General features: G+C 34.0%; 1 protein-coding gene across 2 annotated transcripts; it reads right to left on the bottom strand.

Annotated features, from left to right (window-relative positions):
• Positions 1-3,488: 3,488 nt before the first annotated feature.
• LOC131660492 (uncharacterized) lies at positions 3,489-26,091 on the bottom strand. 2 transcript variants are annotated; one of them, XM_058929734.1, is made up of 28 exons: positions 25,620-26,091; positions 25,353-25,513; positions 25,171-25,236; positions 24,686-24,803; positions 24,484-24,593; positions 24,283-24,378; positions 23,921-24,044; positions 21,578-21,645; positions 20,690-20,776; positions 20,285-20,437; positions 20,074-20,166; positions 17,867-17,926; positions 17,640-17,758; positions 17,420-17,507; positions 15,371-15,475; positions 15,179-15,283; positions 15,046-15,098; positions 14,890-14,953; positions 12,629-12,763; positions 11,655-11,767; positions 11,467-11,560; positions 9,750-9,969; positions 8,864-8,994; positions 5,986-6,132; positions 5,701-5,829; positions 5,232-5,330; positions 4,975-5,013; positions 3,489-4,225 (listed from the first exon to the last, which is right to left on the bottom strand). In XM_058929734.1, exons 1-28 carry the CDS (start codon positions 25,855-25,857, stop codon positions 4,088-4,090), a joined length of 3,153 nt encoding a protein of 1,050 aa, XP_058785717.1. In that variant the 5' UTR covers positions 25,858-26,091; the 3' UTR covers positions 3,489-4,087. The 2 variants fall into 2 exon arrangements, with proteins under 2 accessions (XP_058785717.1, XP_058785718.1); XM_058929735.1 differs by having other exon boundaries at positions 15,179-15,280.
• Positions 26,092-27,585: the final 1,494 nt, after the last annotated feature.

Below are 27,585 nucleotides of genomic sequence, written 5' to 3'. Positions count from 1 at the left end.
AGTAGTGTTATTTTTAAGCGGTCACATCCTACCTACAAAAAAAAAATTCAAAAAAATTTGACTTATAGACTTTTTAAGAATATTCTATCACACCCCTACATATACAAACAATTCTAAAAATTTGGTATAAATATATGAATTCTTACCGGTAATTTCAAATTGGTGACAAAAATGCATATATGCATTTTCCTCGACAATTTCAAAACTACCAGTTAAAACTCATACGCGCATACCATATATTTCTAAATTACTGGTAAAAATGCAAACAAAATTTTAAATTGGCTTAAATGCACCTTTGGTCCCTGTAAGTTAGTGACTTTTTGATTTTCGTCCCTGTAAGTTTTTTTTCTGGGTCTGAGTCCCTATATTTCACTTTCGCGTTTGTTTTAGTCCCTAAAATCAAAATCCGCAAGAAAATTCATAGGAAAACCTGCAGATTTTCCTGCGGATTTTGGCTTTAGGGACTAAACCGCAAGCAAAAAGTAAGATATAGGGACTCATACCAACAAAAAAATTAACAGGGACGAAAATCAAAAACTCGCTAACTTACAGGGACCAAGGGTGCATTTAAGCCTTTTAAATTTTACTGGACATTTTTAAATTCTCAGTATAATTTTAGCAATTTAAAAAAATTTGGTAAAATTTTTTTTTTTTACTTAATATCTGGTCTCCTATCAAAATTGTCATTAGAAATATAAGCTTTATCAAAAACTCCAAGAAACATTATTATCGATAGTGAAAATTAGTATTTTTTTAACTATGAAATTATTATGGTAATATTGTTGGTAATATGGTGTGAGAGGTCTAATAGAGGTGTCAGGTAAAATTCTCTTGGTGAACACAATTTGAGATTGGGCCATCAAGAGCAAAATCAATCGAAGACTAGGGAAAAGGGAAAGGGGACTGTTTTTCCATCCTAAGCATTGTTTCCCACCCTAGTGAAAAACCAAAACTACCCTTAGAATCCAAAAATACATCTCCGAATGCACCACATTCACACACAATCCATCCATTTTTGAGCTAGTCCCTAAGTTTATGACAAAATATAATCTAGAAATGCATCTTTGTATACCTTATGAAGGTGTATTTCTGGAAACCACTGAACCACAAACAAATACAAAAATAAAACAGGTGCAGAAACAAAGACAATTTAACATCGATAATTGTTATGACATACATAAAAAACAAAATATTATATAGATAATTGTAAAGTAGATCAAACAATACATTTCCTCGTTAAGTAGGGCATTTCAACATCTTCAGAATATCTTCGGTTGATCTCGCAATTTTTACATCCAGCTCAACCAAACATTTTGTTTTGAAATGGTGAAATATACTCCACATAACCCTTAAATATTCACTTGTCTTCATCTCAAACTTGATGAAATGAATTTTTCATTCGCTGTCAATCGAGGGTGAACGGTACTCGAGCTTGATAACTTTTTGATTGTTTGAGTATTCTAAGAGATTCTCCAACATGGATTTTAGATCTACAAGACAGGTGTACTCTATGACCCTAAATTCAAATGAGGCAATCACTCTGTTGAAGTAGACAAATGCGGCATGTTAATATATGCTCATTCTAGTGTGATGTGATTTTGTTAAAAATATGAATAGAGAGACTCATATTTATACAAGTTTTAGGCCAATAAGGACCTTAGAAATTCAATAAAGTCCTAGGAGATATTTCGAAGATGCACTTCTAGATACATCCTATTTTGTTGAGTAAAATTTGTGAAGTTAGGGTGCATCAAGAAATGTATTTCCCAAAAAATCTATGATTTTTTTTTTGAGATTTTGAAATCGGAGAATTCTAAAAAAAAATCTGTTAACATGTTTAAAATAGGAAGGAGACTGCATCGTTGAATTGTCACTCGGTGTTGATTTATTAGGAGCACCTTTTGTTTTTACTATTTAGACGGTGGTTTCAAACATGTGATTTCTTGATAAGTAATATTTCGAATTTGCTCTTTGATGTGGAGTTTCATGTTGTCATCGACTTTTAAAAATCTTGTATCACTTCCCATTCGGCCAAGATAGAGAGATTCGATTTATGTTCTTCATCACATCATCATCCTCATCATCATCATCATCATCAAGCATGAGCTTTTTTCAATGAGTGCAAACTTCGTCCGTTCATTAAGTTATCATGTTTCACCTTCTTTGAAATTAGACAAGCACATGGGAGACAATGGGTTTTCTAAATGTTCAACCACACTTTGAACTATCAGAACCTACTTTTTTAACTCGTTTGACTTCGTGAAAAATAAAATTCAATCCTGTTCGAGATATGTTGCCGACCAATTGTGAATAGATATTGTTGTCTTTGAATATGTGTTACAACACTATGATATTGCGACCAAGTGATGTTTGTATCTCATTATGCTGATTTTGAATCATTTGGTTCATATAATCTCAATCTCACCCTTACAATTTCTCAACCAATTCTTCAGTAAAGCCCATGCACACTCAACTCGGTTAGTTGTTGTATTTCTAAGGTGTCTAACGTGAACACATTAAATCTCTATTTATTATTTGCCTAAAGATAACCACGCAACTTAAAGTGACACTCACATTTCCTTGAACCGGTGTCATCTCGTTTCAACTTTCGAAAAGAATTGTGTACCTGTCACTTCTTTCACATCTCAGTGTCACAAATGCAAGTCTTCTATCTGAAATATTATCGGACCTTCCAATTAGAACATCAAACCCCAATTTAGATGGCTTTGTACGAATTCATTGGAGCATATGATCACAAACATCCTCAAACTCCGTATAGAGAATAGTGTTGATAGTGCAAAATTAGAAAACTAAACAGAAAAAAACATATTAACTAAATGTCTATTTGTTTTTACAGTGCCCGTATAAAAACGCAAGTCTATCCCACAACTTCAATTCACCATTCTGAAGGAAGATATTGGGACACAATATTTGTCATTCTACCACAGTTCCAATTGTATATAGACATGACAGCAGGGCAGACAAGAGGTAGGTGCGAAGCAGTTACTAGCATCCTCGTTTCCCGAATCAAAAATTGGGTTTCTTCCACTCTGCCCATACACCCAATTAAATTGATTTTTTTCTGTTAGATACAGGACAGGAATGGCCGGGTCTAAAATTTTTTTGCCATGCTTTAATTGTATGCTAAGAATAAGACTAGGACTAGCGATTACATATGGTGGCACATTTACTTTACACATCAAAGAACAAAGAGGTTATTTACTATGGCTTGTCATCAGGAGAACTAGAACGTTTGGTTGGGTTTTTAAATTAGAACTTTTAATGCTTCAGTCTTGGGACTGGGTTTTATCACAGTGATACCAATGACTTGAGAGAATGACTCGTAGTATGTTAGCTTATGATAAAATACATAGAAATAGAACTGGGTTCCTTCAAATAAGCTCTGACCTATCAAAAATGAAAGAAAAAAAAATTGCATATCCTATTATTTACAACACTAACTTTACATAGGACATCCGAACAAAACATTCAAAATACAACAAATTTTAAAGAATAAGAGAAGAAAACAAGTGTGTTATGAGCTTTTCTCTTCTATGATTCTATCACAATCCAAACAGAATTTCTTCTACCTCTTTCTTTTCTAATTTTCACTAGGAGTTCAGAGGAATCTATTATTATACAAAAATATCAAATAATATCTAAGGAGTTTCGAAATGAAAATCATAGATAATGTACATGAGTTATAAAAAGAATTTATCTAACTCAACAACCCTACCCTTCAGGAGGTTCCAATTTCATCCCTCCCTCCATTTTCTAATCAAGTCCCCCTTCTTGTCCCGACCACTTAAACCTTAAAATCTTTTCTGTATCACCAATAAACTTTGAAAAACCTACAGCTGGGTACAGTACCACCACAAGTATACACTGGGACTTGCACACTCCATGAACTACAACTACAAAGAATACATTTCATTCACACAAGAGCGAAATGAAGAAATTGCAAAATGTGGTTGCTTCTTCCAATGATAGGATTCCAAGATGCCACCAAAACACAGGGTGACAGATTCTCCAGACAATATACAAACACCAATCATTCTCTCTCATTAAAAATTCATAAAAATTCAAATTATTTGGCACGGAAGTCATGCCGAAATATGGTGAGGTTTTGAGTAAACCTATCCCTGTTTTTTGAGTCTAATTTTTCAGTTATGTCTGCCATAAGTTTATCAAAACATAGAGAGAGCTGCTTTTGACGATTTATTGGCTGCAAAAGATAACCACGGAGTTACGCAACATAATGATAGAGGAATAACATGTATTTTCAAAGCTACAGAAACTGAACCACTATCAACTATTAGCAAGTTATCATTATCACTTTGATGTATTGCCTAACCAAAGAATTTGTAAATTTATAAACAGTCAACCTATGAAGCATAGACTCCAACAAAAACACCCGGTCACAGACACGTACACAGACACTCATATTGTAAAAATTATAGGACACCACTACATTATATATGATAACATTTGGGTTTCATTAATCCATCTATTATTTAAAGAGTTAAAAATATTCTAATAAAAAATAGCGTCTCTAATTCTTCATTGATAACATTGCTTTAATACATGTTTATCCCTTTAAAATATGTATGAGATTTGTTCAAGAAATGTACAAGGTGTGTAAAGGAAAGAAAAAACATTTTCTATGAAATACTTGTCTGAATTGTTTGGCACGTGTTGTAAGAGTGTCGTATAAGTGTCAGACACTGATTTAGGGACACTGTCAGGCTCTGGTTTGACTTTTCTGATACGTGCCGTACAGGTGTCGGATACCATGACACCAATTTCTAGACGTGTTCATGCTTCATAGACATTCGGCACTAGATCCTACTGAGTTTTTCACATGACAAGGTTATACGAAGAAAGATGTCAACTTAAAGGGTCTGTGTCTATTATGTTAAAAACCTTAGCTAGATAAGAAATGACAATTAAGAAAAAGGATGAGAAGGAAAATACCTGTGATGACAAGATTTGAGCTTTCAAATCAGAGAATGTCTGCAAGTAAATGACAACTCTCAGTTTGACAATCAAATAAAGTATAATTGGAATTGTGTTACTAAATCAGCTTATAAGGATGCATATATGTATGTATATTGTGTTACTAGTCAGACAGTAAATATATATACATCAAGTATATTAAAACTAAAATTCAAGCTGGAAGATATTGCAGTAAATTTCATGACTAAAGAAAAAAGGATACCAAGGTACATTACCTTCTCATTAATGAGTATCAAGCTTAACATTGGCCTGCTCAGGCTCCATTGGTTGCTACAGTCTTCAAACAATAAGATCTCAAACAGAGTCTTCAAAATCTAGAAATGAAGAAGACACCCAAGTTATGTGATGTCAAAAAAAGAACCCCCACTCCACTCTCCATCCCAAGAGGAAAACCGATTCAGACAAGTAAAATGAATAGACTAAAATGGCAGTTTTGCTGCTGGAGCTAGGAGACAATTTAGAATACACCATGTGTATAAAAATGTAAATCAGTTATACAACTTATATTCTATGATTTGAAGGTTTGCACTGCATTAATATGTAACTTGGAGCAAAAAGAAGGAATTAAGATTATCAACAACAGAATATTTCCAGATTACAGAAATAGTTTTAAAAAAATCTTAGAGGAAAATTATGGATGAATGTTTGTATGAGTAGTGAGCCGTAAAATTTAGATATATTTACTTCTGGGAAGAGAGTGGGACACTCTGCAATATGACGAGCAAGATTGACCGATGCAGGTAAATTTGGATTCTCTCCCAATTTGATGTTGTTAAAATAGAAAGCAACCAAGTTATCAACAGCAGATGCACACTGTAATCAGAAATTAAAGGAGTTGGACAACAGCACCGTTACAACAAGAAACTAAATACATAATACTTACGACAGAAGAATTCTCTGAAAAAAGCTATCTGAAAAAATGTGAATTAGTTTCAAGAAAGGAAGATCCAAATGATATGCAACCATAACCTGTGATGATATACTTGTATCCAAGCCTTTTAGACCAGATTCGAGGGAGCCAACTAAATGCACAAAGGTGTTTGTGTCCAAGCTCAAGATGAAAGTGAGGTGGCTGTAGAACAAAACCTCCAAGAATGCAAAATAAGCCTTTGTTAGCTGCATAAAAATGAAAGACGGGTGAGTATTCACCTTAACTAGTATCTGGCAAGCTGGCAAAAAACTAGTCCGACACATAATTCACGACCTACCTAGATAAATTAAGACCTAGATAAGTTGTTAAATTAAGGGATGTGAATAATTTTATATCTAAGACACTCCACGCAAGAACCTATAGGGTTTGAAGCATTGACAATATGTACATACCGTAGATGTGGTCTCTTATCTCACATACATTCTCCCTCTCTCTCAAAAACTAAAAAATGCGGGAATGCTTTAGTAAGTCTAGAGAAAAGAATTTGGAAAGCTAAATCCAAACATTAAGAACCCATATCGGGTACGTATCGAATATGCGGGTAAGCGTAGGGTAAGTACCCATCCCGTATCCCTTTTTATTTGAACTGGATATGCAGCACGGGTACTGTTCAGTAAGTCGGAGTGCGGCTCTGGTACACGGAAGATGAAAATACACAGATTACATGTTATGAATTGGGCATGATAATAAGACCTGCGTCTGAATAAGCAATATCTAAGTTTATTTCAATTATTCAAAAGGAGATTTAGTTTTCCTCCAAGTACTATATAGATATAGATAGTAACAAGACATGCAACGATAGTAATGCTAAATATTTGTTTATCCAATCATTGATGAGAAATAGGCTCAATCCCAAGAGACCTGAAGATTTAGTTTTTATTCATTCAAATGTTTGTCTTCTTTCATGAGAGTAAGAATTATAATGAGGGAGACAGGAATTTGGGAAAATTGGAGGAGATGAATGAGATTTATTTGACAGGACTGATATAAGATAGAAACTAGTACCTATAGTGAATGAGTTATAGAAAGGAAAACAAAAATGATAGAACAATCCTCTGCATAATTTGTCTAGAACAACAGTTTATATTATTAATACAGGATTAACACTGGTACATCAGAGAAAGTTTAAAGAGACAATGATATAATAGATATAAAGCAAATCCTATCCAAGAAATTTGAGAGTATTGGCCTCTCCCTCCAAAAATCCGAGAGCTTGGTCTCTCACAATCAAAAGCACTCAATAACTACCTATAATCAGTTTTCGTATCCCTGTCACTTTTTATTCCTAAAATTAAACAATATAACTGCCATAATAACTTCCCGTAACTGCCTTTAGAAGAAGTATAACAATATATTTGAAGTTGCCAGTCTTATTCTTCATAAACCAGACGAAGAGGCAGTTCTTTTTATCAAAATAATGGGCAGTAAAATAGTGATATTTGATACTTTTAGTGTGTGATTTTGGAAGAAATAGTCTTTTGATTTTGATGTTCATTGTCATTGGAAGAAATATATTCCCACCAAATCACATTTCAGATGGTTAATCTCATATAGCATCGAGTAGCCCCGATCTCTTAAAATGTTGTAGTGGTATAGTGGGTAGTAGGATAGCCGCAATTGCAAAGACTAACAATCAGCATACACAGCAAACAATACCCAAAAATTAAAAAACACAAAATTGAAGAGACCATCATACTTTATAGTAAAGAACCTAAAGTACATAACTTAAACAGAGAAGAACATAACAAAACTGAGTTAAAAATAGAAAGAAGAAGAAAACAATTGTTTGTGAGAAAGAACATAAACATAATAGAATGAAGAACAAAATGTTACCCTTAAAAAGAATCAAATTGACTTTAACACCCTTATAAAAAAAGACGGGTATGAAAAAAGGATTTAATGACAAACTCTTCGTGTTGAACCCTACAACCACTACAATATTCCGCTATAATGTCACTATAGCTTGCTATTGACAACATATACCCGTAATTGTACGTAGGCATCATAGGTTCTGAATGACTTTAGAGATTGACTCTCAATATGTATCCTTAACATATACTAATAAGTATAGCCAAAGATAAGGATACAAATCTCTACTATGATTAAATCAATCCTTTTTTTCTCACAACATAGAAGAGTGCAAGCAATACATTCTCAAACACAAACTTTCTAACATACTCTTTTATTGTTTAAAAAATCATATGGGCCTACCAAATTACGTAGGTCCCATATAAATTTGGTGCGACCCATATGAACTTTAACCAATAAAAGAGTGTGCTACTAGCATTATTCTACAATATAATATCGACAATGAATATATAATCATGTAATATTTGAAATTCATATATTTCAAGGAAACAATTGATATATTATTTCTTCTACTGTTCATTAATGTTCAATTCATCCTTTTCATTTTTTAGTTGTACAAAACTGCTCTACAATACCACCAGCCCAATTTCAAGAAGGTCTAAGAAATGAAGCAATTGTAATCTCTTCTGAGAAACGTTATTTCCACTCCCAGTTCAGGTAGAATTTCTGTTGCAAAGTAAGCTCAAAACATTGAATGCACACATGCATTCAATTTCCAAACAAACTTTTTTTCAGTTACTTTTTTCCCAGCTAAACAAGTTCCTTCATGTACACCAAGTGATCCTAATCGGAAGCGCCACAAATGTGAACTAAAATATCTTATTGGGGAACTATTTACATGAAAATATGGTAACTTCTTCTGCTCAAAGGTTTTATGCCCACTTAACTGAGGTTTTCATAAAGAATCTAACAGGAAAATAATGTATCCTTTTAAAAGCTTTAGTTGAAGGAATCATTATATATTTTTCTTTCTTTATTATATGATTGCAAATGAAGAAAAAAAGAATATATATGTAATAGTGTGTAACAAGAAACTTGTTTGCGCACCTTTCGATAAGCCAATATATCAGACATGGGAATTGACAGTGTCATCTTTAGAGCAGCATCAAGTGCATCGGATAGAGCTCTGTCACCGTATAACTCAAACACACCAAAGTTGACATAGTTTCCTGAAAGGGCTGTGACACAAAATCTTGTTGGTAAATAAATTGAAAGATAAGATCCAAGATGATCACAAAAATTACCACGCGTCATTATACCACTGAGGACTTAGGATCTCAGTTCAGATTGAAACCAAAACAACTAAAAAAACCATATAGTAATGATAAAAAACATGAAATGTACGTAAGCATAGACGACATTCCTGGGTAGATGTTACAGACTACTCAAACTGCCACCAAAGAAAGCTTAATACATCCTGCTAGATTGCAAGGGAATATCAGGGTGTCACTTTATCTATTCTATAGAGAGGCCACCTTTAGAGCAGCCCATCTGCATAGCTGATAATCTAGTTCAACATGATAGGACCAACCACATTGAAATAGACCGTCACTTCAAGTCAATAAACTGCAGACATCCTCACCAAAAAGCCTGGCTAGACCTAAGTACGAGCCTTTTGTAGGCAAGTTGGTGCATAGAGATTGACAACTGATCCTAGGAGATACGCCAAGATATTCTAAGATATTGTTTTATATTCTAACAATAATCCACTAAAAAAACAACAAACGAAAACTACACAGGAGATGTATGTGCATACTTGCTATTGTAAAAGAACCACACTTGACATTAAACTAAGCAACGCAGATAGAATTAACCAGACATGGGTAGGGTTTCACCTCTAGACAGTATTGTTAAACATATCCATATTCCTTTGTACTTGTACATTAAAATATGCAACACAAATAGAAATAACCAGACATAGGTAGGATTTCACCTCTTGATAGTATTGTTAAACATATCCATATTCCTTTGTACTTGTATGTATATACATCCGCAGCATTTGGAAAAGTCAAAATTCTAGATCCATAGGCGACAATCAGTTTGCTGACTTCTCTGAAGAGAAGTATCCCATTTGGAGAAGACGAGTCAAATGTCAAACGTTGAGATTTATTTAGCACAAACTCAGCCATGAACTTCAACAATGGGGTCGTAACCTGCACAGTTAAACAAAACCATAAGTGAGGAATGAGGAGCATGCGTCATAATAAATGGATTAGAAGCAATTTCTAGTATAAATGAATGACAATGTGTTAGGCCTCAGATTAAACCCTCATCAAAAGATAAAATACCGCAAGTCTATTATTCGAAAAGAGGGCAGGAGACAACCAAAACCAAGCCCATCCTACCTTGATTGAAAAATTAGAACTCAAGTATAAAGTGAAAATCCTTGTATAAGGATTGTTAAATCTCTAATTGTAGAAATATTTAATCATTATTAGTCTCAATACTATTTAATTTTAATCTCATGTTTTTTGTATTTTATTTTAATTCCTTAAATCAATCGCTCTTTAATATGTGGAGTGTCTTTATGTACTCTCTTAGAAAAGGAGCACACTTTTATCGGAATAAACAAAATCTGAAATTATAGAATATTTTCAACATAGTATCACGAGCCGTAGGTTACGGTTCTCCTATAAAGTATTTCATAACTAAACTGGTAATGAATCAGGTTATGACAGGGGTTCCCAGCAATTATCACAGTGATGGCTATGGTGGTGGCTAAGATGGTGGTTACCGTAGACCGTGGCCAAGAGAGTCTAGTTTGTTTTCTTCACATGCTAAGTAGTCGATTTTGTAAGGTTGTGGTAGGCTCAACCACAATTTTAAAGCATATCATGTTAAGAAGTCTAGTTTGTTTTCCAATGTGAGAATTGTGAACTTGCAAAATATCACCAGCATTCTTTGCCTGCTTTGTTTTATTTTTTTGAGAATCCATTGTTTTAGAAAATGTAAATATATTCCAAGTTATCTTCTTCATTTTCCGCATTTACCTATCACTTCTCTTGCATAGAAATTTCAAAGAATGTACATTAAGTTATAAATGTTCCAAAGTGAAAGGAAGTTGTATTTGAGAAGATGAAAGCGCATGAGAAGAATAATACAGAGTTTATGACTTTACTAGCTCGAAATAGAACTGAGGCCAGTAAGCGTGTATTTACAGTTAAGTCAGCTCTGATGGTTCGGTTAGAAAGATACTCCCTTGGTTCCTTTAAGTGTCCTTTTTTAGAATTTTTGTTTTCTTTTAATTGTCGTTTTCAAAGGGCTTGAGGAAGCATTTCCACAGCAAGATGTGACGCAGCCCCACAAATTAGAATCATCAAATCTCATCTCCATGCCTTTCTACGAACTTATAGTTACTATTTTCTGATAACAATGCTAAACTCACGGCGAGTTAAAAATTACTACAAGATATAGCTGAGGATATTTAGGAAAAGTAGAAAACCTAGTTGCTGTTAGCAGGACTGCATAGTGTAAATTATTCACATTATATGATACTATGGGGTAATTCAAGTACTGTGCTAGTATCTGCAAGATGACATTTTGATATTACAGCTCCTCGATTTAAGAATTTCTGAGTAGCGAATAATCAAATGAACTAACCATTTAAATGAATATGTTATGCATTAAAAAATTTCCACAAGATCCAATACCTCTGGGGTGTCAGTCCAATGTGAGATTCCTTTTAAGATTAGAGGCATGTGTGCGGGATACAACCAGTCAAATAAAAAGCCATAAGTTCGGCGGCTAAGAAATACAAACATGGAAAACAGGGAGGTCAGGATAACTGCTTTCCTCATTTTCATTTTTTTCAGAGGAGAAACTGTACAAAAATACTAACCTATTTGTGGACATTGCAATTCCTCTAAGGTCTCTCATCAAACCAACAAGTGCATATTTAACGGCATCTGTTCGAAACACTGAATCGGGAGTTGATTCCAAATTGAGGAAAACCTAAGACAGAGAAAAAGTAACATGCTTGCTAAATCCAAAACCAAAAGATTAACAAACTAATGATAAGAAGAAGAAAAAATTCCATCTAGATGCCATTATAAACACAATAAAATAAAAATTGCTATTTCCTATCTTTCACTTGAAGATATAACATAGAAGAAAACCTAAAACAGAGAAAAAGTAATATGCTTGCTAAATCCAAAACCAAAAGATTAACAAACTATTGATAAGGAAAAAAATCCATCTAGATGCCATTATTAACACAATAAAATAAAAATTGCTAGTTCCTATCCTTCACTTGAAGATATAACATAGAAGTAGGTACAAAAGTTAATGTATAAACATACTTATGTAATGTAAATTTTGATTTTATTTTTTGAAAACAGGTTCCCCTGAACTGATTATTAAACAACAGAAAACTAATATTTAATGTAAATTTTGATTTTATTTTTTGAAACCAGGTTCCCCTGAACTGATTATTAAACAACAGAAAACCAAAAGGAAAACAATAGAAACCCCAATAAAAAAATGCATTTATTAAAGCTTTTTTCTGGAAAAGATTCCTCCTCAAATTTTGAATGTCGGTCAAGCTTTTGAAAATAAAATGAATCTAGAAGAAAAAAAATCAGTTTTGTGATTACTGAGTAGCTTCTAGAAAAAACTACAATTGTAACTACCTTTTTAAATAAAAAGTGATGTAACCCAACAAAGAATTGACTTTACATTATATACAATCCATAAAAAACAAAATCATTTTTTACATGACTTTAAAACTACTTTCAGCTTAAGCAAAACGGTCCTCAGTAACGAGGCAATATATGAAAAATGACTGTAAGCATATCTAGATGAGTTGTAAAGTACCTGCTGGAGTGGATCCATTGAAGATTTAAATTTAACAGGACAATCCTCCATGAATATCAACCAGCCAATTGTGTAATAGAAAATCGTTCTGCTGCGGGAGCACTTCTTTGCATCCAAAAATGGAAAATGTTCCCTCTGAGATTAATTTTAGTGAAAGAAATGAATAAGGACAATGATGCATAAGAGTTTATGTATGTTAAAAAATCTCACATCAGATGAGATATGGCCGGAAGATAAGTTAATGAATGGGAGCAATTCTCACCTTGTAAGCCGGTTTTTTAAAGTTAGATTAGACTCAATCATGATTCTAAGATGATATCAGAACCTATCCTAGATCTGTTGTTTGATTTCCTGCATCGTCCAGGCTTCATGCTCATTGAGGCCCGAGTGTGTGTTGTAATTTCCGACTTTATTGCGGTATGCTCCTACTTGCCTAATTGTGCCAATTGGCTTGCCTTAATTGTAGCCTCCAACACCTATATTGTGTTGGGTTTGAAGGGGTGAATTTAGCCCCACATTGCTTAGAGACATATGGCCGTTGTAGGTTTTATAAAGCTTGGGCAGCCCTCACCTTACAACCCGGTATTGTAGGGATGAGTTAGGCCCAACCCACACATTTTAAGATGGTGTCAGAGTCAGGTTCATCATTTGATGGGCCACCTGTTAAGCCCAACCCACACTTTCCAAGATTATATCAAAGTTAGATTCTTGATCCGTTGGGCAACCTACCGTTTATATACACACACCAAGCCCAATAGTGTTGGACGTGAGGGGTGTGTTAAAAAGTATCACATGGGAATATGGCTTGAAGATGTGTTTATAAGTGGCAGGGCAATATTCACCTTGCAAGGTGGTTTTGTAAGGTAGAGTTAGGCCCAACCACAATTCTAAGAACAACAATAAAAAGAGAAGCGGAAAATACTAGGGGGAGGGCGGCGACCTCCTACAAGGGGGGAGATGAGGGAAGACAACTTTGCTGTCCCATTTTCTGAAAGGTTAAGGTCAATTATCATCAACTTTATTTACAGAAATAGAACTTTATTAGAAAGATTAGTGAACGATGAAAGCAATGTAATCCCTCAAAATTAGACTGTGCAGAGTACATACAAATTAAGAAAGTATATATGGCAAAAAGGATCTTATATATTTAAAATGGAGACCCCTTGAAATAACATTTGCAGAACTTCAAAGAGAGGCAGAGGCCAAATAAATGTTGGGATTGTGCAAAGTACATACAAATTCAGAAAGTATAAATGGCAAAGACGATTTTATGTATTTGTAATGAAGACATCTTGAAACAACATTTGCAGATATCCAAAGGGAGGCGGAGGCCAAACAAATGTTGGGAATGTACAAACTACATACAAATTCAGAAAGTAAAAATGGCAAAATGGTTCTTATATTTGCAAATTGTAATGGAGATCCCTTGAATGATATTTGTTGCAACACACCACAAAGAAGGTAATAAACAGCACACCACAAGAATTTCCGATGTATGGCGCCTCATGCCCAAGTCCATGAAACCGTCAACAAACTAATTTGATATCGCAAACAAGATTACAAGATTGCAACCCACTCAAGCTATGTATCACCTTACAAACCCAAGTACTCCATTCAAGAGTTACAGGGAATAACATACACCAACTCACTCACATGAAAAGAGACTCACACCACTACAAGTGATCACCCAGACATGTTATCTTCTCTGATAAACTCTTCTTTCCTTAGATGATCCCTTATAGTGAAAGGACATGACTTCCATTCATAAATGTAACTTAGTGAACATTAATTGTCTCACCTCTCCAACTGACATCTCTTTATGATAGTGAAGTTCGCCAAGAGTCAAGTCCTTCACCTATTGGAATATACCTCTTAACTTTTCAGTTTTCACCCATTTACATTAAAATTGGATACACTCCCATTCCTATAAGCTAACAATATTCAATTACAAAGAGAAAGTTGGGCCACTATCTTTTTTAGCAACCTAAATCATATCGCTAAATGATTCTAATTCAAAGGTAACTCATCTCGATAGTTAGACAAATATCCTATAAAACAGCTCTGTATTCTGGGATTCTTGACAAACTAAAGTGGGATGTTTTAAACTAGGTGAGATAGTCTTTCAATAGTTCCCATCCAATTAAATTTTTTACCAAAAAAAAAAAATCAATTATAAATTGCTGAAAATTCAATATAATATAAGAGAACAATAACCAACTCCCTAGGAAAATTTATGAACAATTGACAAAAAAATACTCTACCGTATGATTGGCAATGATAAACTTCACTGTATCCAACTTCATAAGTAGCTTCCCAGTCATGAAGCTGTTACAGAAATCGGTAAATGTGAATATGGATTGTCCTAACACCCAAAAAAAAAAAAGGTGGCTCATATTCATTGATTCATCTAAACTAACCCAGTTGCAAGCTCCAAGAACAAACTTAAAGTGTGATCAATGACCTCTTCACTCTGAAAGTAGTGCAAATACAACTATTATGTTAGACCAGCAAATAATTTGTGAAAACAAGAAGAACAAGCTAAATCCGCACCTCAATGTAACACTTCAGGTTAGTTGCTATCTTGCCAACAATCATATTCAACAGTAATAGATGATCGTGTAGGCCAAGAAGCTCTGATAGCCGGGCATATAACTGCTGCAACATAAGTGAAGAAATAACACACATGAAGATGTGTGGAAAGTTAAAGATATGTTTGTATCAATAATTGAAACATCATATTACCTTGGAAGAATGAATTGCTTGATCTCCTATATAAGATTTTCGGAAATGCTGAAAAAAAATAAGTATTGCCCTATCAAGTCTTTGTTTGCTTACTTCACCATACCTCTGCAAAATGCCAATAATTGGAACGAATAAGCAATATAGTCTTCTAAGGATATCATTAACAAGATTTTTATCTTAAAAACACAAGCTAAATTTTACATGGTAAAAATACAAATGCAAAATATTATTGTGGAAACTGAATATTATATACACGCACTAGTCTCTTTATATAAAGTAATGACATCCAAAGGGTTTGACTAAATGTCCAAACATAATTACTAATAACAATAATAAAGTATTGTAAATAGTTAGATGTATGAGTGGAAGGGTGGAATTTAGTCTGGGTTGGAGGACAATGCCATTTTTTGTTCTAGTTTGCATGTAGTGGCAGTTTTGAGGATACATTTTTGGCATAGTGGAGGAAGCAATAGGTAAAGTGATAAGGGATGGTAACTTAAAAGGTAAAGGGTTATGAGATGGTGTGTATATGGCAGGTATTAAAGGAGAGGGTGATCAGAATCGTGATGGGATAGAGCGGAAGAAGGATTAGATGTGGTTGATTCCTGATGGGATATAGCAGGACGCTCATAAGGTGAATGGGATAAGAGGAACAAGTCTGAGTAAGGAAACTGTTAAAGAGTCTCACATCAAACAATATATAGCCTGAACATGTCCTTATAAGTGGGGGCAATCCTCACCCTACAAGCCGGTTTGGTAGGGTTGAGTTAGGCCCAACCATGTTTCTTAACAGAAACCTTATTTCATTAAAGAAGACGTCCTTAGAAATAAAGATTCCTCCACTAGGATCAAGACATTTGTAGCCCTTGCGAATAGGTGAATAACGTGGAAACACACATTCTCTTGAGTGCATATCTAGTTTGTATGAATCGTAGGGTCTTAGAAAGGGTAAACTGTCAGTAGGTTTAATGTTTGGATTTCTAACTGCTATTTGCTAATTAGAATATTCCTATTTGTTATTCATTAGGATAATAAAGTGCATAAATATAAATGTATATATTACTGTAGCAGATCTATTGGGCTGGGATTAATACTATTTATTAGTATATTAAACTGCATAAATGTATATAGGGCAATCGCAGATTTATGAAGCTGGGTCAGCCCCTTAACTCGTAATTTAAAGTGTATTTATATGAGAATTTTCCGAGAGAAGATACAGTTTTTCAAAATATCTCTGAATTTGACATAAACAAGCACAACCAAATGAATTAAGGAATTTGAAGCCAGGGAAATGTAAACTTAAGAGAGAGATAGAAGGGGAATTATCGGTAGAGCATAGTATGTTAATGAGATGAGTGGGACTAAGAAAAGCAAGGTCGAAAAAGAAAAGAGGACATTTGGCCTGAGCAAGGAGAGTTAAGCAAGTTTCAACTATGTGTTGTGATCTCTCTCAACTGAGTCATTTTGGTGATGGGTTTGAGGACAAGTGAGTCTATAAGTGATGGTAGTTATCCAAAATACTAAGTAATCTATACCTATTCATTTAAAGGGAAAATTATAATAAGAGTCAGTAGAAAAGATGACCTCATATGTCACAGAAGCATCTTAAAGTAAAAAATAGCAATGTTTTAGCCCCTGGAAGATGCATTAATTTTATCCATTTGATCTCTTTAAATTCACATCTAGGGATGGCAATTTGACTCATCCCCAGTGGACACCCGCAAAACATACCCACAATGGATACGGTAAAAATCTGCAAAAATGAGTACGGACATGGGCTAGGATAATTACCCACTAAAGTAAGCGGGTATGGGTGCGGGTGTGGTCAGTTTAGTATCCAACCCATATATATATATATATATATATATATATATATATATATATATATATATATATATATATATATATATATATATATATATATATATATATATTAATTTACAAAAATGTATGTCTACTAATTTTAAAATATACTTCAATGTTAAACCATTACGTATTTAATATATGTGTTTGTTTAAATACATATATTAAATATGGGCTAGGATATACCTGACTGTGCACTCCACTGTCAGTTACATTAATCAACTGCAGAACTCGAGCTGCAATTTCGGCATCTAGCACTTCCTGAGATTCCACACTACATACAGAAATATTATGGTGAAACATATAATTAAAAACAGGTTGACATTTTAATGAACACTGCCCTGAGTTTCTTTGACAACCCACAATATTCCAAAAGATGAAAAGGCAAAGGCCAAAAAACTTTTACCTGCAACCATTACATTGTTTTGTCTTGAGAATTGCTGCAGCAATATGAACAATCCAAGCAAGCTTGTCTTCAATCACAGAGAGGTCATTGCTATCACTAATCTGTAATCTTGCCCTTTCCTATTCCAGTCATTGGAAACAGCCAAGCATCAATTACAAACTCATGTTTCCCAACAAATCAGTACAAAAAGATAAAAGGGTAGCAATCAGCTCAAGTTATAACCACACCGTGTATATTTGCAGGACAGGCTCCGTTATGTTTATTATAAATAAACTACTGCTTTCATACTGCAAAATGAATGCAAAGGAGTCAAACAGCCATAACTGTTTAAAAAACGGCAGCAGAAAATAGTTTAAGAAAGAGTCTTCTATAGATAAAAACAATTTAAGAAACAATAGATATTCCCAGGAATGCATGGTACGAGATACATCATTTTTAAAAAGATCAATGTACGGGTATGACAATAAGAAACACGAGACTTTTTTATATAATATAATATAACATGAAAGAGATAAATTATTCCATTCACAATAAAGATTAATAAGTCAAAACTGTGGTTTCTTTTTTTGGTTACAAGTTACAAGAGAAACTTAAATACACAAATAACATTATATCATTATATACTATTAAATTAATATACATAAATGTCACAAATTTCACTTGCAACAGAACAATGAGGAAAAAGGGAGGTCCAACAAGTACCAATACGGGAACTTCACCATCAAGTACCTAGGCTTTTGAGGATACCCCTATTCCTCCATCAAAACAAAAGCTTTGGATGAAGTTGAAGGAATTAAACCAAAGTTGTTTCTAAATGGTAACTATTTGGCCTTAAGTTTAGGATTCAAAGTCGAAGTTGTTGAAATAGGAAGGTCCAATTTACCATTTTATGTTTAGCTCGGTGGCTGGTTTTTTTATTGAGTACAATGAATTGCAGGAGATTTTATTTTGAATAAATAGAAAGTTAGAGACAAAAAGTACAACTATAGAACATAGTAAAGTGTCCTCCTTGACAAGGGCACGAGGCAGCAAAACAAAACGGAAAAAATAAACAGCCCTACCAAAGATATAAGACACTAATCTGCATATCTGCAAGGAAGGTAGAACTGCTATTTTATAGACTCGTGTGACTAACTAATTCAGTTAGAGTTCCTAGAATCTAGGGATAGGTTTCCTAGATTTTAGGGATTAGTTGAGGTTAGTTATACTAGGGAAGTCAGTTAGTATAGAACCTTTAGTAACATACAACGTAGAAGCTCTGAATTCCCACTTGCAATTTGTTGATGGCATACATATAGAAGTTGGGAATTTCCCCTGGCAAATTGGTGATGGAGATCAACATAAATTAATGATCACCCGTACTCATAATATTTTTGGGTTGTATTTTCCCTGAAACTCAATTTAGCGCAGAAACTTAGCATATATTAATATGCACTGTGAATAGACGATTGTGATGAATTTCCCAAAAGTGTTTTTTTCTGAATGGTGTCTCATTTTTCATTGGGGGCCAACCCATCCACACTTATTGTCCGTTATCCACCTGATTACTTATCTTTCTTTTAGCTTCCACTTGGGTTTCAAGTAGATCGAAAGAAAATTGAGACATTTTTTTATCAATGATGGAAAAAAATAATAAAGGATTATTTGGTTTGTTTGTTGTGAGCACAAACAAGATTACAAGAGGGAATGTATTAGATCTAGGAAAATCGATGCCAAAGAATTGCTTTAGTTGACTAACTAAATATCACTTCCTTTTAATCCATAATGCATGTGATGCCAACAAATGCTGGAATGCACTCCAATCCAAAGAAGTCCATTTCTGAGTATTAAGAGTTATAGTATAATAATATATTACTAGGGTATAGTATTAAGTATATGGATTCGGCCCATTTGTCCATTTGTCTTTCTTATGTATTACTTTTTAACCTATTAATATAAATATGAGAGTCATTACTTCTCTCTTTCTACACTGACAAACAAGTCTCTTTTAGACAACAAGCTTTTTCAAAAATGTGTGGGGCTAGTCATGGAGTTGAATTTTCAAAGGGTCTTGGGAGGAAAGTTGTTTGCTTTATGGAGGATTTTCCTCTCCTTCACAGTTTCTTATCAAGATGCATGTTTTTTCACAAAAACTTAAATCGAAAGAAACAAACTCCTTGAAAAGGCAATATAGCATTTCCCTGTTCCCATCAAATATTAAATTTTTTATGCTGAGAGATAGGCACCTAATCAGTAGGACTATATCAATTATTTATTGCATTTTAAACAAGCTCAAAAGATGGAAAGAAGTTTTCACTTCTAGTTCCTGTTTATTTTAGCTCTATCTTCTTCTGCTGCTTTATCCATCCTCCTTTGGAATCCTTATTGCCTTCTCAGTTAACTATATCATTCATAAAAAAAAATAAGAATGATAATATAAAATATATATGATTACCTGAAATCTGCATAGATTTGGAAGGCAATCTAATTGATCCTGAAGAAGTTCAGCATTGTCTAAGGGGTTCTCAAGATCATCAGGTAATCCAGCCTGTAAAAAAAGAGCAATTATATTTGACAGTAGTTTCATTAAGAGAAGTGTTAAACTAAATGCATACAGCCTGGAAGGCAGGCAATCAGTAAAGCATGCACAGATAATAGGGAAACACCTGCACGGAATTGAATCTTGATGTGATGAAACTTTCAGTAATCTTAGGAACATATTCACCGAGTAAGCTTGGTGCATCACCCTTCAAATATGGAACAGAAGCCACCAATCTAGACCACAACCCTAACAGGTAGTAGACACTGTTGCTGGCCCACTGACAAGAAGGTATCAATTTAATCAGTATTTCATATCACTTGAATAACCTAAGTTGAAATTTTGATAACTACTGAAATTTATCTTATTAAAATTCTCACATGATGGCAATCCTGAATTTTATTTTCAAAAGGGGAGGTAGCAATGGCATTATTTCAAAGATAAATGGCTTAAAAAGACATGGAATATGCGATTTTTGAAGAATAAGTCATGTATTCTGAGGAAAATTCTTAAAAGTGACACATAAATTAACCTGCCATGACTGCAAAGATTTAAGAGTGAACTCTGCAACCAAACGTATCCAATCGCTATAACCTTCCACATTAACTAGCTCTGACAACTGCAGCATTTATTTTACAAATTTAGATAGAATAAACTAAAGAATATGAAAATACTTTATACTCCACCAAACGTTATCAACAAAACTGTCAATGTATAACAAGCTAAAGCAAACTACCAAATCTATAAAACAAACAAAAACTAGTAAATAATTGGCCATAACATTCCGGGCATTTTAAGGCTACAATTTTGGAGGTGAGTTATTGCGTACAAGATTAGTTTCCAGGTGCATTAAGAAGGCTTTTAGATAAATAGCATAATTAGGCGTTTATTTAGTAAGTGTTTATCACATGAGAGCTTATGCATAAAATGCATCTATCTACAATTGAAGAGGAAACAAAAACTAACTCTGCATAAGCTATTTCTGTAGGTTATCTTAGAGAGCTTAAGCAAATAAGCTGAAAATAAATCATTGGCAAAACACATGTTTACATTTATATCATGAGATAAGTTCAAATAAGATTTTTCAAACGCTAGCTAAATGACTATCAGATTTGGATGCTACTAACAATAAATAAATTTTTCACTAATAAATAGTGGCAAATTTAAATAAAAACTGTGAATATGTGATTTTACACTCTTATTATGATGTGTAGTAAGGTCCAAAACTCAAACAGGTTTTACACAGCTCGATCATATTGCACCATCTAGCCACATCATAATATTACTTTTCTAAACACTAAAAAATTATCCATCATGATGGTGAAATATGATTGGATGTTTGTGTGATATTAATGTGTAATAGTAAATAAAATAAAAAAATTGACGTGACACAAAAGGAGCAAAAGTACACAAAAACTACCTGGTAATTCACTCTGAACCGACCAAGAAGACGGCAAAACTCATGGTAATTATTATGATCTGCAAGACCTGCTTCTCCAAAACAGTCAATATTATAAATCCATGGCCAACAAAAAGAAAAATCAAAGAAATGAAAAATAGATTATTAGAAAAACCAAGTGTCACATATCGATAATTCAGGCCACCCACTATTTATCTCCACGCATCAAGCCCTATAATGATGGGCGTGAGGGGTGGGAGTACTAGGAAAAACCCAAGTCCCTCATTGATAAAAGATAGGAGCCTGAAAAGAGGTTAATAAATAATGGCACTCCAAACCTTACAGGTTGGTTTTGTTAGGTTGAATTAGGCACAAGCAGGATTCTAAGAATGTATCAGTGTCTAGTTCAAGATTCGTTGGGCCACCTATCGGGCCACTCACCAGTTATATTCACGCATCAAACCCAATTTTATTGGGCGTGAGAGGATGTGTTAAAGAGTCCCTCATCTATGGTTTGAAATATGTTTACAAGTGGTGGCAATCCTCAATCCTCACCTTACAAGCCGGTTTTGTAAGATTCACAATTTTAATTGGGTACCAAAGTCAATCGATCGTGCCATCTACCATTTATATTCAAGCATCAAGCCCGACAGTGTTGGGCATGAGGGGTGTATTGGAAAAACCAAGTCTCATCGAAATTCCGGGTCACCCACCGTTTATATCCACGTATCAAACCCAATAGCGTTGGGTGTGAGAGAATGTATTAAAAAAATCCCACATTGATTAAAGATAGAGTTTGAAAAGAGTTTATAAAGAATGACATTCCTCACCTTACAAGTCAGTTTGGTAGGGATAAGTTAGGCCAACCTCAAGTTCTAATAAACATAAATAACAAAAATATTGCTTGAAAACAAGTAGGCAGGACGGTCAATATTTCTTATGTTCAGCTTCTATATTGATAACTTTTTTTTAATTTGCTAAACCAGGAGGGCTTTATGTGGGATTTCCCCTTTCAATGCTTCTTAAAAATAAAGTATCAATGGATCTTAAATTCAACTACTAAATTTCCTGAACAGTGATCAATGAATCATCCACGCGGTGTCATCACTGACAGATTATGGAAGTGAGTAAAAATTCAACATAGAAATATAAGACAGAACATTCCCGCCTATGTTGGAAGCATAGCGAATAAAATAAAAGTCTAATTACACACACTTAAAAAACTATGAAGTCAATAACCCTACAAGTGAGATGTATATTCTCTAAACCTTAAATTTAAAACTTCATTTCAAAAGGCAGGCATTTGTCCCCGCCGACCCGTACCGAAAGTGTTGCGCCTCTGCATCTTGTCATTCTTCTCACCTTTTAATGGTGATGGCCAAATAACGGCCAATCATGGCCGAAACTGGCAAAGATCACACAAAATCAATGATTTTACGATTTTTCACAATTTGGCTACAACACAAGATTCTACTTAAGATCGGGATCGTTGGGGTGAGTGAGATCGTAAAATCTTAAGATTTTAAAATCTAGATCGAGATCTTGACATCCATGCTTTGAATTCGACATTTACTACATCAGATACCAAATTTTCATCCTTAATCCACGAACAATCAAAGCAAAAGGCAAAAGCTTGCATTTTTCTCATTAGGGTGTTTTTCCGTTTAATGTCAATGTGCGTGTAAAAATCGATTTTGATGTCACGGGCTTTGGCCAATCATCACCTAGATCACCAAAACAAACTGCTTATGACGTGCACCAAACACCAACATGTAACAGCCCCATGACCTCAACTATGCAGTGTCTTTCAAGGGACTCTCACCATGGTGACAAATCTTCAACTATGCCACCAACACCGGCATCCCCATGGGTTCACCTTCACATCAATCCTATGCCCGCAATTCAAGGTATTCCTCTTCAATTAAAGAAGAAGAAGAAGGAGGAAAACTCTAGTTAATTTTAATTTGGAGCTTTTTATTTTAACGAAAATTATTTAAAATATTTAACTTTTTAAGTAAAATTTTATTTGGACTTGCCACGTCAACACCGATATAGACGCATCAGCACTATAACAGTCATGTGGACTTTTTTATACCAAAAAAGGACAACGCCATGCACGATATGAGACTTATAAAACCTTTTAAGGAAAAAACTTAAGGAGCTAATATGGTACAATTAAATAACTTAAACGACCGCATTGCATATTGTCATATAAATATGTTTGTATGTGTGTGTGTGAGAGAGCTTTGCATAACAAAATATTACCAAAACAATGCTGAATAAATGTTTTTTTCTTACAGAAATAATATTTCCAGTTAGGCATTATAACACAAAAAAAAGAAAGAGGTAACAAGCATACAATACCTTGCCCTGTTTGCAGGATTACTTTGGTTCCTGTCATTAAATGGGCCAAAAACTTGGACCGGGTAGCATCATTTGTAAACAAAGAACGTCTTACAGACGCTAGTCGCACTAAGCACTCCAGTGCCTGGAAAGGAAAATAATCAATAAAACACTTATTTGTCAACTTATTAAAACGCCTCCATTAATAAAAGAAATCATTGTCTAAGGCGAACAACAACCAATTATTTTCCCACTGAGTGGGGTCGGCCGTCTAAAGCAAAATACAAATTAATTTTTTAATAGTATTTTATAGCGGAATTCAATTTTCAAGACTCGGTTTGACTATTAAGTACACAGTCAAAGAAAAAAATGTATGTACGGACCTCCTTCGAAAGAGGAGGCTTTGTAATGGCATAGTGATCAAAAAATAGTTGTAACGTTGAAGAATCCTCCAAGACTGATTTCCAGGGTGATGGAATCTGCAAACCACAATATTTACAGGATAATTATCGAACCAGTGTAAAGGAATAAGGCATGACCTCCGAACATTAAAAGTTTACGATAAAACAAAAACACACAGATACCTGAACTGTGCCAAACTCATCGGAACTTTCATCCACAGATGTCCCCACAAAATCAAATGATAAACATTTCAAAGAGAGAGAAAGTGCCAATTCTTGCAACTGACTGATTGCTGAAAAATACATTATCACAATTCTCAAACTAATGATCATCAGAAGTATTAAACAGACAGAAAAAAATTAAACGTGGGTGTAGCCATTTTACCATCATTCTTCAACTGACTCAATGATGTTAGAGATATCTGAAATATTTGAAAAAGAGATTGATCCCTGAAGGAGCAAGCTACTCTTCGATGCTTTGTTGCAGGTAACCCAGCATTAGCCTGAGGCAGGATACAAAAGTCAAACAAACAGAACATAGTTCCAAAACACAGCACGACGTACAAAATACAGAACCTACTCAAAATATCTAATTGCTAGGTTAGGCAATATTCGATCTGTTCGATTTATACAAAACATACAAACTAAACCTTCCCTTATTTTTCTATCCCCCTCCCTGCCACAGAAGCATCAAACCACAATCCATTTTTCTACCATACCGAAAGAAATCAACTATTCGATGGCTTCCGTGAACATAATCAAGTAGCATACAGACCACTGAACTACTCAAGATAATAACTCTCCCATCAGAATAATGTGATATTAACTCCGGCATCAAACATATTCAAGTGGCACAAAGTAATGTCTAACCTGATTCATCTCAGAAATAAGCTGATTCAATATCCTCAAACCAATGGCATAATGACCCGGTGTTGCCTAGATTACAACAACAACAACAACAACAACAACAACAAAGTGTGAAACAACCTGCCGCAAATCATTCTTATATTTAAGTCCGGTAAATCAATTAAGATCAAATCCATTAAAATCACCTGACTCAAGAAGTTCATTGATTCTTTGACCAAGTCCCGAAATCTATCATCATCAAACCATCCGAATTTCGTTACTCGACACAAAAGTTGGATCAGAGAAGCAGTCACAAACGGCTGTAACTCAGGTCCTCTGGTCCCTAGATAGTTGATCAGGTAGGTCCCTAAGATATGCATTACAACAACAACAACGACAAAAAAATCCATGAATTCAGATACTTAAGAGTCATCGATGAAGAATGAAAAGAGAATAAAAAAAAAAGAGATTACATATATCGAGACGGAGCTTCAAATCAAGACTATGTTCGGTAACTTGTTTCAACAAACTAGAACTAGCAAGCATCAATGCATAAGGTGTCAAAGCATGATCAAGAATATATTGGCATTGAGAAATGTATTCAGTGTTCATAGAGAAGCATTTCAGTGTATTCTCCGCATGAGCACGTTCAACTGAGTCCTGAGAATTGTAAAGCCTCTCACACAATGCTTCCAGTTGCGCCAACTCCATCGCTCAACAAACAACCGATTACAATCGCGATTGGAACAGAACAGCAAGGCGGTGGTGGCCGCGAGACGACGACGGTGATTCGGTTCTCGAATCGCAATGGCAATAGAGAATAAGAAAATTGGCGTTGTTGATCTATCTAGGTTTTCACAATCGCTTTCTTCAATTTGTTTTTCTTGGTTGAGACGATTTTTGCATTTTCCACTTCTAGTCTGTGTAATGCGCCCCTCGTCAAAATAGCCTATATAAATATGCTCTCGAGGTTTTTTTTTCTTTTCTTTTCTTCAAAGGCCGTGTAATTATTTTTTACTTTTTTTTTTTTTTTAATTTTACAATGCCATGAATTGACCTTGAAAGAACAAATATTACTTCACCTTAAATATTAAACGTTCACCCAAAATCTAATCATTGTAAAACAAATTGATATCTTTTAACAAATCAAATCAAATCTTCTAAAACCAAAGTTATTTATACAAGTTAATTATGTAAATAAAAAATATTTTGTATATTTATTAGATTTGTATACCGTTAAAGTTTGTAAAAATTATGTAAAGAAAAGTTTTGAGATAAAATATTTTTGAAAAGTTGATTTTTTTTAGTGTAGATTTTGTGAGATATAATCGGTTTCTATAATTGTAAAAGTTGAATTTTGAAATATTAAATCTTTTATTTTATTTTTGTTTCGCGCTTTTTTATGAGTTATTTTGGCGAACTTTTTTGTGTGGATGCAGTTGTGATAACTTTACAAGGTTAGTTTTTATTTTATTTTGTTTCTGCTTCGCGCTTCTTTATATGTTATTTCGGTGAATTTTTTTCGTGTGAACACAATTGTGATGACTTCAAAGGATTAGTCACTTTTTTGTTTTATTTATGTTTCGCGCTTCTTTGTGTTATTTCGGCGAACTTTTTTGTGTGTGAATGCAATTATGATAACTTCAAAATATTGGTTTCTTTTTTTTATTTATTTTGTTTCTGCTTTGTGCTTCTTTATTTGTTACCCCCGACTAATATTTTCGTGTGAACACAATTATGATAACTTCAAAATATTGGTTTCTTTTTTTATTTTGTTTCTGCTTCGTGCTTCTTTATGTGTTATTCCCGACTAATATTTTCGTGTGAATGCAATTGTGATAGTTTACAAGAGATTAGTTTTTTGTGTTGTTTTTCCGTTTTCACCTTCCTTTTCTTTTTTGTTATTTGTAAAAAAAATCATAAATTTAATTTTGAAATAAACAAAATATTTATTTATGTAAAGAAATTTTTTTATATGAATGTGTCTTGAAATTTATTTTCGAAACTTGCTTAGTATAATGCACTAAAAATATGAGAGAATTTTGTTACTTAATTGCTCAAAAAATTATTTTGTATCTTTTTATTTGAAAGTTTACAAAGGCATACCATTGGCAAAAGGTGGGCAAATAATGTGTTTAGCGTTGATCGTTTATCATCGTTATATTCTAAAGGTTAGTTTGCAAGAATATTTTTGTAAATGGGCGTGGACAAGAATATTGTTCCTCAAACCTTGATTAGAGGATAAATTTTAAACTTGGGGTATGAGGGCTTGCACCTAATATGTTTTTTGTGGTTAGGATGGCCATAAAGTTGCTGCTTGTGTGAGAAAAAGTATGAACATTGTAATGAATATGGAACAAATTTGGGAAAATGGAGTGTCAATGTTGTATATCAAGATAGTGAAACATATCGCCGAAGATTCTCTAACGAAAATATGAC

Source organism: Vicia villosa, linkage group LG3 (assembly GCF_029867415.1).
Source record: "Vicia villosa cultivar HV-30 ecotype Madison, WI linkage group LG3, Vvil1.0, whole genome shotgun sequence".
Taxonomy (NCBI): Eukaryota; Viridiplantae; Streptophyta; class Magnoliopsida; order Fabales; family Fabaceae; genus Vicia; species Vicia villosa.
The sequence above is the reverse complement of the archived record's forward strand: the minus strand, read 5'-3'. Positions and strand labels throughout refer to the sequence as shown.

Coding starts and splice junctions, on each gene's coding strand:
- LOC131660492 (XM_058929734.1), bottom strand. CDS start 25,857: ATGGAGTTGGCGCAACTGGAAGCATTGTGTGAGAGGCTTTACAATTCT. Junction 17,759..17,866: donor CTGTCCTGCAAATATACACG/GTGTGGTTATAA, acceptor TGACTGGAATAG/GAAAGGGCAAGATTACAGAT. Junction 14,954..15,045: donor TTCTTGGAGCTTGCAACTGG/GTTAGTTTAGAT, acceptor TTTCTGTAACAG/CTTCATGACTGGGAAGCTAC.